General features: G+C 38.2%; 1 protein-coding gene across 3 annotated transcripts in view; it reads left to right on the top strand.

Moving 5' to 3' along the window:
- Window positions 1-9,662, top strand: part of LOC132481131 (arylamine N-acetyltransferase 1) — a 38,424-nt gene extending 28,762 nt beyond the window's left edge. For all 3 annotated transcript variants that reach the window (XM_060085754.1, XM_060085755.1, XM_060085756.1), the window contains exon 3: window positions 1,318-9,662. In XM_060085754.1, coding sequence (XP_059941737.1) covers window positions 1,323-2,195 — 873 coding nt within the window. In that variant the 5' untranslated portion in view covers window positions 1,318-1,322 and the 3' untranslated portion in view covers window positions 2,196-9,662. The remainder of the gene's footprint in view (window positions 1-1,317) is intronic.
- The last annotated feature ends 2,914 nt before the right edge of the window (window positions 9,663-12,576 follow it).

The following is a 12,576-nucleotide window of genomic DNA, read 5'->3' as shown; positions in this document are numbered from 1 at the left end:
TTCCTCAACTCAATAAATTCTTTGTTGATATTATTCTTCAGCAAGTTCTCTTAGTAGATTTGAGCAAATATCCTACCAGGTTCTGGCCCTGCAGTAGAAGCATCTGCTTAGGTTTCAGCAAAAGTTTCTCAACAGGGTCTCATTGAGCTGACTTGGACCACATGCCATCCACGAGGAAAACACTGGTCCTAGAGCAAATGTGCTTTGGATTGTGCCTAACGGGGTCACATGTCTATTCATTCAGCTCAGTATGTACAGCTCACTCTCCATACAAGCCAGACATAACAATTTGATGATGGTGCATTTTGCCCAAACTGCAGCCTTCCCCTACTGCCCTTCTCACAGCGATTTCTCATCTCAGAGTAAAAGACAATAGGTCAGATCACATCTCAATCCATGCTTCCTCTTACTACCTCTGCTCCCTTCATCCTGTCTTCCTTGAATGTTCTTTGGAGATCCTAGGCAGGTTCCAGTTTAGGGCTTTTTTTTTAACCCTCTGGTCCTTCTTCCTAAATCATCCTCCCACATTTGTGGACATGGCTCATTCTCTCATATCCTTTAAGTCATAGTGAAGCTTCCTCTGCCCACCTTATTGGAAACTGAAGCTCTCTCTGTGCACATCTTATCTACCTTCTTTGCTTTATTTTCCCCAGAACACTTATCACTATCTAAGAAATTGTATTTTTTAAAAATTCATTTAATTCACTGTGTCATACCAGACCCCACTAAAATGTAAGATTCTTTAAGATAAGCAACCACTAGGTCAGTAACATACACATAATAGATTTTCAGTAAACTATTTATTGAATAAATCAATAAATCAGTTTTTGAATGAATATGAATCTTTGAGTGGGGAAATTTGTGTAAGGTTCAGCTGAAGAGGATATTGAGTTGGTCAAGTACCATGAATGAAAGTACTATATTATAATTCTCCTGTTTGTATTAGAAACTGTTTGTAAACTCTATTTTAATTGATAGCAACTTGTACCTCTCCTTATTCATCACCAGGAAACCCACATGTAAGCTGTTTATCGTTTTACTCATCACTTCATCTGGATTTCCAACTTCTCATGCTCAAAACATGGAAGAAGTGATAATACTTTTCTTTCAGGGTTACTCGCACCATTAACTGAATTTATGCCTATGAAAGTCATTAATACACTAAAAGCACACACAAAAAAGGCTTATAATTACAGATATTTATAACCATTGTTTGTGTTTACATGTTTAAAATATATTTGTTATCATTAGGCTAATCAAAGAAATCCAAGTACAAAAGTAATATATTTGTTTTTGTTTTGTTTTCCTTGCCTTAAGGAATCATGAACATTGAAGCATATTTTGAAAGAATTGGTTATAAGCACTGTAGGAACAAATTGGACTTGGAAACATTAACTGACATTCTTCAGCACCAGATCCGAGCCATTCCCTTTGAGAACCTTAACATCCATTGTGGGGAAGCCATGGAATTGGGCTTAGAGGCCATTTTTGATCAAATTGTGAGGAGGAACCGAGGTGGGTGGTGTCTACAAGTCAATCATCTTCTGTACTGGGCTCTGACCACAATTGGTTTTGAGACCACGATATTGGGAGGGTATGTATACAACACTTCAACAAACAAATATAGCCATGCCATGATTCACCTCCTGCTGAAGGTGACCATTGATGGCAGGAGCTACATAGCTGATGCTGGATTTGGACGCTCTTACCAGATGTGGCAGCCTCTAGAGTTAATTTCTGGAAAGGATCAGCCCCAGGTGCCTTGCATCTTCCGCTTGACAGAAGAGAGAGGAATCTGGTACCTGGACCAAATCAGAAGAGAGCAGTATATCCCAAACCAAGAATTTCTTAATTCTGAGCTCCTGGAAAAGAATAAATATCGGAAAATCTACTGTTTTACTCTTGAACCTCGAACAATTGAAGACTTTGAGTCTGTGAATATATACCTTCAGGAATCTCCAGCATCTGTCTTTACAAGCAAGTCATTTTGTTCCTTGCAGACCCCAGAAGGTGTTCACTGTTTAGTGGGCTTCACCCTCACCTACAGGAGATTCAATTATAAGGACAATACAGATTTGATAGAGTTTAACACACTGAATGAAGAAGAAATAAAAGAAAATCTAAAAAATATATTTAATATTTCCTTGGAGAAAAAGCTTGTCCCCAAACATGGTGATAAATGTTTTACCATATAGATAGATTAAGCAGTAAAAATGGTCTCAGGATTACTTCTGGTGCTATAACTTTTTATTATAAAAAAATTTAAACATCTATAAAAGTAGAGAGAATGAAATAATAAACCTCCATTTGTTTATCACTCACTTTATCAGTTATAAACTAGAGGCCTATCTATCATATTTTCTCAATGCTCCCGCATCATATTGAAGAAAATGCTAGACATCAAATCATTTCACCTTTAAATATGTCAGCATATATAATTAGATAATATTTTAAAAAACATAACCATAATTTTCAAAAATAATAATAACAAAGATGTTTTAATGATGGCCTATGGTTTTCTTGAGGAAAAAGTTATTTATGCTAGAAAGCTTTCCACATTGGTTGAATGTTGAATTCATAAAACATGTTTACCTATCATTCAGTAACTAGAACCTTGAGAGAAACTTTTTAATTAAATTCTACCAGTGTATATCCAATGTCATATTTGTGCAGAAATACCACATGTATAATGGGATTATAATTCAACCAAAAAGAAAGAGACATGACATTGCTTCCAAATAACCTAATATTTCTCAAGAAAATGTGTAAACCAATACTTGTTAGCATGTGATCAAGTACCAAGCGAGGGACACAACTAATAATTTCTTACATGGCTCTTTTTGCAACCACAGTTCTTCAAGTACCATTTTTCTTAATATGGGAACACTACTATTTATAATTTTTGAAATTTTCGAACTCAGTATTTTTGCTTAAAAGTAATAAGTTCTGGGCTTCCCTGGTGGTGCAGTGGTTGAGAGTCCACCTGCCGGTGCAGGGGACATGGGTTCATGCCCTGGTCTGGGAAGATCCCACATGCCGTGGAGCAGCTGGGCCCATGAGCCATGGCCGCTGACCCTGCGTGTCCAGAGCCTGTGCTCCACAACGGGAGAGGCCACAACAGTGAGAGTCCCATGTACCGCAAAAGAAAAAAAAGTTATAAGTAATGCAAATTTAAAAATACTTATTATCTAAAAACTTCATATTGGAAAAGTATGTTAAAACATGTTGGCCAGGGCTTCCTTGGTGGTGCAATGTTTAAAAGTCTTCCTGCCAATGCAGGGGACAGGGGTTCAAGCCCTGGGCCAGGAGGATCCCACATACCACGGACCAACTAAGCCTGTGTGCCGCAACTACTGAGCCTGTGCTCTAGATCCCATGAGCCACAACTACTGACCCTGCATGCTACAACTACTGAAGTCCATGTGCCTAGAGCCCATGCTCCACAATGGGAGAGGCCACTGCAGTGAGAGGCCTGCGCACCACAGCAAGGAGTAACCCCTGCTCACTGCAACTAGAGAAGGCCCGCATGCAGTAACGAAGACCCAACACAGCAAAAATTAAACAAATAAATAAATAAGATTTAAAAAACATGTTGACTAATACAATATCAGTCTTAAAAAATTTTTTTGGCAGAGTTAGGTTATTATGGGGTTTCTTTTTTTTTTCCTGCAGTAGAGTCTTCCTTGAATCCTCTTTCTTGTCTCCCAGTTCTATTCTTTTACTTCCTTTTACACTTTGGTGTAAGAGAAAGAGTATGAGCTTCAAAGTATACAGTTCTGAGTTCAAATCCTCTGGACACCAGGTGAATTAATTGATGAATCTGTGGCTCCCATTCCTCAGGTTTGAAATGGGAACAATACATATATGAATAAGTGCCAAACCTAGAGCACCATCTTCCTTCACTCTCGTTGGCCTTGTTCAGCTCTGCTGCTATCTTGCAGCACGGTTAGGTCATGTATGGTACTGGTGGACAGAAAGGATTTTCCCACATTCTGAAAAGACAATGCCAAGGGAGGAGATGTAGGCAAGAGATACTTTCCACATCAAAATGTGGCTCAATAGAGGACCTTCAAGATGACGGAGGACTCAGATATGGAGGTCACCTCCCCACAAATATATCAAAAATATATCTATATGTGGAACAACTCCTACAGAACACCTAATGAACACTGACATAAGATCTCAGACTTCCCAAAAAGCAAGGAAATCCCCACGTACCTGGCCGTGTGGCTGATAGGGACTTGGTGCTCTGGCAGGATATCAGGCCTGAGCCTCTGAGGTGGGAGAACCAAGTTCAGGACATTGGACCAGCAAAGACATCCTGGCCATACGTAATATCAATCACCGAGAGTTCCCCAAAGATCTCCATCTCAACACTAAGAAACAGCTCCACTCAATGACCAGCAAGCTCCAGTACTGGACACCCCATGTCAAACAACCAGCAAGGAACAAAAACACACCCATTAGCAGAAGACGGCCTAAAATCATAAGTTCACAGACACCCCAAAACACACCGACAGACATAGTCCTGCTCACCAGACAGACAAGATCCAGCCTCATCCACCAAAACACAGGAACCAGTCCCCTCCAATGGGAAGCCTACACAACCCACTGAACCAACCTTACCCACTGGGGGGCAGACAAAAAAAACAACGGGACCTACAAACCTGCAGTCTGCACAAAGGAATACACAATAAGTTAAGCAAAATGTGAAGACAGAGAAATATGCAGCAGATGAAAGAGCAAGGTAAAAACCCACCAGACCAAATAAATGGAGAGGAAATAGGAAGTCTACGTGAAAAAGAATTCAGAGTAATGATAGTAAAGATGATCCAAAATCTTGGAAATAGCATGCAGAAAACATAAGAAACGTTTAACAAGGACCTAGAAGAACTAAAGAGCAAACAATGATGAACAACACAATAAATGAAATGAAAAATCCTCTAGAAGGAATCAATAGCAGGATAAATGAAACAGAAGAACGGATAAGTGACTTGGAAGATAAAATAGTGGAAATAACTACCACAGAGCAGAATAAAGAAAAACGAATGAAAAAAAATTGAGGACAGTCTGAGACGTCAGGGACAACATTAAACACCACAACATTCGGATTATAGGGGTCCCAGAAGAAGAAGAGGAAAAAAGAAGGGACAGAAAATATTTGAAGAGATTATAGTTGAAAACTTCCCTAATATGGGAAAGGAAATAGTTAATCAAGTCCAGGTAGCACAGAGAGTCCCATACAGGAAAAATCCAAGGAGAAACATGCCAAGACACATACAAATCAAAGAATCAAAAATTAAATACAAAGAAAAATATTAAAAGCAGCAAGGGAAAAGCAACAAATGACATACAAGGGAATCCCCATAAGGTTAACAGCTGATCTTTCAGCAGAAACTCTGCAAGCCAGAAGGGAGTGGCAGAACATATTTAAAGTGATGAAAGGGAAAAACCTACAACCAAGATTACTCTACCCAGCAAGGATCTCATTCAGATTCAACGGATAAATTAAAACCTTAACAGACAAGCAAAAGCTAAGAGAATTCAGCACCACAAAACCAGTTTTACAACAAATGCTAAAGGAAATTCTCTAGGCAGGAAACAGAAAAGAAGGAAAAAACTTACAATACTAAAATGAAAAAAATTAAGAAAATGTAATAGGAACATACATATTGATAATTACCTTAAATGTAAAAGGATTAAATGTTCCAATCAAAAGACATAGACTGGCTGAATGGATAGAAAAACAAGACCCTATATATGCTGTCTACAAGACACCCACTTCAGACCTAGGGACCCATACAGACTAAAAGTGAGGGGATGGAAAAAGATAATCCATGCAAATGGAAATCAAAAGAAAGCTGGAATAATACTTCTCATATCAGACAAAATAGACTTTAAAATAAACACTATTACAAGAGACAAAGAAGAACAGTATGTAAAGATCAAGGGATCAATCCAAGAAAAAGATATAACAATTGTATATATTTATGCACCCAAAATAGGAGCACCTCAATGCATAAGGCAAATGCTAAGAGCCATAAAAGGGGAAATCAACAGTAGCACAAAAATAGTAGGAGATTTTAACACCCCACTTTCACCAATGGACAGATCAATGAAAATAAAATTAAATAAGGAAACACAAGCTTTAAATGACACATTAAATGAGATGGACTTAATTCGTCTTTATAGGGCATTCCATCAAGAAACAACGGAATACAGTTTCTTCTGATGTGCTCATGGAACATTCTCCAGGGTATATCATAACTTGGGTCACAAATCAAGCCTTGGTAAATTTAAGAAAATTGAAATCGTATCAAGCATCTTTTATGACCACAATGCTATGAGACTAGATATCAATTACAGGAGAAAAAACTGTAAAAAATATAAACACATGGAGGTTAAACAATAAGCTACTAAATAACCAAGAGATTAGTGAAGAAATCAAATAGGAAATCAAAAAATACCTAGAAACAAATGGCACTGAAAACACGACAAGCCAAAATCAATGGGATGCAGCAAAAGCAGTTCTAAGAGGGAAGTTTATACCAATAAAATCCCACCTCCAGGAGCAAGAAAAATCTCAAATAAACAGCCTAAACTTACACTTAAAGCAACTAGAGAAAGAAGAAAAATAAAACCCGAAGTGAGCAGAAGGAACGAAATCATAAAGATCAGATCATAAATAAATGAAAAAGAAATGAAGGAAACGATAGCAAAGATCAGTAAAACTAAAAGTTGTTTCTTTGAGAAGATAAACAAAATTGATAGGCCATTAGCCAAACCCATCAAGAAAAAAAGGGAGAAGACTGAAATCAACAGAATTAGAAATGAAAAAGGAAAAGTAACAACTGACACTGCAGAAATACAAAGGATCATGAGAGATTACTACAAGCAACTCTATACCAATAAAATGGACAACCTGGAAGAAATGGAAAAATGCTTAGGAAGGTATAAACTTCAGAGACTGAACCAGGAAGGAAGAGAAAATATAAGCAGATCAATCACAAGCACTGAAATTGAAACTGCAATTTAAAATCTTCCAGTAAACAAAAGCCCAGGTCCAGATGGATTCACAGGCAAATTCTATCAAACATTTAGGGAAGAGCTAACACCTATCCTTCTCAAACTCTTCCAAAATATAACAGAGGGAGGAACACTCCCAAATTCATTCTACGAGGCCACCATCACCCTGATACCAAAACCAAACAAAGATGTGACAAAGGAAGAAAACTACAGGCCAATATCACTGATGAAAATAAATGCAAAAATCCTCAACAAAATACTAGCAAACAGACTCCAGCTGCACATTAAAAAAGATCAAACACCATGATCAAGTGGGGTTTATCCCAGGAATGCATGGATTCTTCAATATACATAAATCAATCAATGTGATACACCATATTAACAAATTGAAGGAGAAAAACCATATGATCATCTCAATAGGTTCAGAAATATCTTTTGACAAAATTCAACACCAATTTATGATAAAAACCCTGCAGAAAGTAAGCATAGATGGAATCTACCTCAACATAATAAAGTCCATATATGAAAAACCCACAGCCAACATCATTCTCAATGATGAGAAACTGAAACCATTTCCACTAAGATCAGGAAGAAGACAAGGTTGCCCACTCTCACCACTCTTATTCAACACATTTTTGGAAGTTTTAGCCACAGCAATCAGAGAAGAAAAACAAATAAAAGGAATCCAAGCCAGAAAAGAAGAAGTAAATCTGTCACTATTTTCAGATGACCTGATACTATACATAGGGAATCCTAAAGATGCTACCAGAAAACTACTAGAGCTAATCAATGAATTTGGTAAAGTAGCGGATACAAAATTAATGCACAGAAATCTCTTGCATTTCTATACACTAATGGTGAAAAATCTGAAAGAGAAACTAAGGAAACACTCCATTTACCATTGCAACAAAAAGAATAAAATATCTAGGAATAAGAGTACCTAAAGAGACAAAAGACCTGTATGCAGAAAACTATAAGGCACTGATGAAAGAAATTAAAGGTGATACAAATAGATGAAGAGATATACCATGCTCTTGGATTGGAAGAATCAACATTGTGGAAATGACTATAATACCCAAAGTAATCTACAGATTCAATGCAATCCCGATCAAACTACCAATGGCATTTTTCATAGAACTAGAACAAAAAATTTTACACTTTGTATGGAAAAACAAAAGAAAGACCCTGAACAGCCAAAACAATCTTGTGAAAGAAAAACGGAGCTGGATGAATCAGTCTCCCTGACTTCACACTATATTACTACAGTAATCAAGACGGTATGGTACTGGCACAAAAACAGAAATATAGATCCCTGGAACAGGAGACAAAGCCAGGAGATAAACCCACGCACATATGGTCACCTCTTTGATAAAGGAGGCAAGAATATACAACGGAGAAAAGACAGCCTCTTCAAAAAGTGGTGCTGGGAATACTGGACAGCTATGTGTAAAAGAATGAAATTAGAACACCCCTTAACACCATACACAAAAATAAACTCGAAATGGATTAAAGACCTAAATGTAAGGCCAGGCACTATACAACTCTTAGAGGAAAACATAGGCAGAACACTATATGACATAAATCACAGCAAGATCCTTTTGGACCCACCTCCTAGAGAAATGGAAATAAAAACAAAAATAAATAAATGGGACCTAATGAAACTTAAAGGCTTTTGCACTGCAAAGGAAACCATAAACAAGACAAAAGACAACCCTCAGAATGGGAGAAAATATTTACGAATGAAGAAACTGACAAAGGGTTAATCTCCAAAATTTACAAGCAGCTCAATATCAAAAAAACAAAAAACCCAATCCAAACTTCGGCAGAAGATCTAAACAGATATTTCTCCAAAGAAAATTTACAGATTGCCAACAAACACATGAAAGAATGCTCAACATCCTTAATGATTAGAGAAATGCAAATCAAAACTACAATGAGATATCATCTCACACCAGTCAGAATGGCCATTATCCAAAAAACTACAAACAACAAATGCTGAAGAGAGTGTGGACAAAAGGGAACCGTCTTGCACTGTTGGTGGGAATGTAAATTGATACAGTCACTATGGAGAACAGTATGGAGTTTCCTTAAAAGTCTAAAAATAGATCTACCATACGACCCAGCAATCCCACTCCTGGGCATATACCCTGAGAAAACCATAATTCAAAAAGAGTCATGTACCACAATGTTCATTGCAGCTCTATTTACAATAACCAGAACATGGAAGCACCCTAAGTGTCCATCGACAGACGAATGGATAAAGAACATGTGGCACATATATACAATGGAATATTACTCAGCCATAAAAATAAACGAAATTGAGTTATTTGTAGTGAGGTGCATGGACCCAGAGTCTGTCATACAGAGTGAAGTTAGTCAGGAAGAGAAAAAGAAATACCATATGTTAACACATATATATGGAATCCAAAAAAAAAAAAGATCCTGAAGAACCTAGGGGCAGGATGGGAATAAAGATGCAGACCTAGCAGAGAATGGACTTCAGGACACAGGGAGGGAGACGGGTAAGCTGGGACGAAGTGAGAGAGTGGCAGGGACATATATACACTACCAAAAGTAAAACTGAAAGCTAGTGGGAAGCAGCCGCATTGCACAGGGAGATCAGCTCAGTGCTTTTTGACCACCTAGAGGGGTGGGATAGGGCGGGTGGGAGGGAGGGAGGTGCAAGAGGGAAGAGATATGAGCATATATGTATATGTATAGCTGATTCACTTTGTTATAAGGCAGAAACTAACACACCATTGTAAAGCAATTATACTTCAATAATGATGTTTTAAAAAGTGATGTTAAAATTATTAATTAAATAAATAATTAAATAAATACTGCTGTAGCTGCTCCCCAATTTAAAAAAATATATGGCTCAAGGAAAAAGATGCAGTTTGTACAAATGAGTCAAAGTCATATTGTATAACGAGTATCCTGAAACACAATGCAGTTGTGTTTCCTTAAATACAACTATGACACGGGGGAAGAGGAGTCAGGGAAAGGCCAAAATATGTTGAAAGAGAATGAGAGATATAAAATTTAGCTTCCAGACTATACAGGTGTGCCTTTCTGTGCAATGTTAACTTCTCTCCAGAAAATTAAATGAGTGGTCTCTATGGTTTAATTATTATTGACCCTGTTACTACTGCTGCTTAACAAATTGCCCTGAAGCTCACTAGTTTAAAACAACCATTTTATATTGCTCACAAGGCCTCTGGGTCTGTGCTTTAAGAAGGTCACAGAGGAATGGTTCTTTTCTGCTGTCCAACGTCCAGTCTTAGCTGAGAGAACTCCAGTGGCTCACGGTTATTTGATGGCTATGTGCTAGAATCATCTAGAAGCGTATTCACTGGCATTGTGTTGTTGAGCTGGGCCTGCAAAAGGAGGACAAACATGTGGCCTCTCCAAGTGGTTTGGGCTTCCTCACAGCATGGTGGCCTCAGGGCAGTCATAGTTCTAAACCGTGACTCAGAATGCTATGTTGAGGATTCTAGCTTATATGTTGGAAACTAAAGCACCTTTTAAAAAATTATTGTTTTCAGGTGAAGTGAAATTTGTGTACAGTCACAATGTTGTGCAACCACCACCTCCACCTAATTTCACAATATTTTCATTACCCCCAAATAAAACCCCAAACCCATTGAGCTGTTTAAATCACCTGTTATGACCTAGCATCAAAGTCACATAGTATCATTTTTGCCATATTCTGTTGGTTATAAGTAACTCACAAGTCCTCTGGATTCAAGGGCCAAGAACTAGACTTCACTTCTTGATGCAGAAATGGAAAGGTATGGAAGATATTCTTATAGCCATCTTTGGAAAATATAATCTGACACAGTCAACCCTCTGGTTGCAAAAATTTACATTGAAGTCCCCTCCCATTTTGGCATTAGGTTCAAACTTGAAATCCAGGATCTTGTCATCAGGTGCAGGTGATAAGCCTCCTCAGGTGCAGTTTTGTGAGTATATCTCTTTGAGTATCATTCTTCTTGATCAGAGCACTTGTAAATCATTGTGACAAACTACCTTTCCCCACATACCCCACACAAAACAGTGAAACAAGTGAAAAATGATCACTGTGGACAGTTCCATTGAGAACAGGGTAAACAAGGAACACAAAGCAGATCCCAGTCCATAATAGGTGTGAAATCCAAGGGGCCCATGTGGCCAGTTCCTTGATTAGGGCTCAGTCCTATTTCCTGGGAGTTATTTCATGATTCTTGACCTTTTTCTCTAGGCTTTTGGATTCACCACATGTCTCTGCCATAAGTTTCATATTGGCTAAAATTGACAAAAACCTTATTTTCTTATAAGGAGATTACAGCCCCATGGGAGCTAATAAACCTTTATCTAAGGATTTTCCTCCAAGGTGAGGGCAGCTTTGTCCACAGCCCTCCCAAGAAACAGCAAGACACCCTAGACTCAAGTGCCGTGTGATGACTTAAAGGATGAGTATGAGTTTATGCAACTAAATATGCAGGTATTCATTAATATGATGGGGCAATGTTTCTGAAAATGTGGTGTCGTTAGTTTGGGTACCCTGAAAACAAAGCTATCTTCAACTTGTGACCATAACAGTGAGGGCAACTTAGAAGGAGGGACTGGAATGAAAGAATGTGAGGTAAGAAAAGAAGAATACTCGGGAACATTGGGGTTAGATGTAGCAGTTTAAGACTCCGAGACTTGTTTATTTGGGAGGTGATACCAATAAACAGGAGAGGGAACAGGGAAAGTGAGGACATGCATGGAAAGTCAGTAAGAGGTTCATTAAGTTTGTTGCTGTGGGCAACATGAGCTCAGTGCCACTAGGACTTACAAAAGTGCATATACGAACGTCTTCCAGCATTTTCCACCAAAGAAAAAGTAGTAGGAGCATTTGTCCACTTGTTCCCATCTCCCATTGGTTGAGAGTTCCCCCAATGGAGTTACATGAGAGTGGGCTTCTGTTGGCATCCATGGAGAAATCCTGTGGCAAGAAACAAGAACATCTGGTATACACATGAGTTAGGACACTGTCAGCAGTAAGCCATCAGATGCCCACACGACTGGACTAGTGACTTAGCCAAAACAGATGGTAGTGTAGGGCGGAGGGATAAAGACAGGCTGGGTATGGAGGCAGGACCCCCCAAATCTCCCTGAATTATCAGAGCAGTCAAGCTGGGATTAGTATTCAAGCTTGGGACAAATGTTTAACCATTTTTTCATGATTTGTAAACACTAGACATAAATGTAAATAAGAAAGAAGCAAACACACAGAGAACCTATGGAGCAGAAGAAAAGCTGTCATTCTTTTTTTAACATCTTTATTGGAGTATAACTGCTTTACAATGGTGTGTTAGTTCCTGCTTTATAATAAAGTGAATCAGTTATACATATACATATATCCCCATACATCTAAGCTGTCATTCTAATAGTAGAAAGGTGAACTGCTAAACAGGATCCTAGAAAGAACTATTTTATCTTCCAGGGCTTTAAGAAACAGTGAGTCCATTTGATGTTTTGGTAATCTCTAACAATAGCCAGCAGCTTTCTCTGTCGATAATTGTG

This window comes from Mesoplodon densirostris, chromosome 20 (genome assembly GCF_025265405.1).
Source record: "Mesoplodon densirostris isolate mMesDen1 chromosome 20, mMesDen1 primary haplotype, whole genome shotgun sequence".
Lineage (NCBI taxonomy): Eukaryota > Metazoa > Chordata > Mammalia > Artiodactyla > Ziphiidae > Mesoplodon > Mesoplodon densirostris.
Note: the sequence above shows the minus strand (reverse complement) of the source record. Positions and strands in the feature narration are given on the sequence as shown.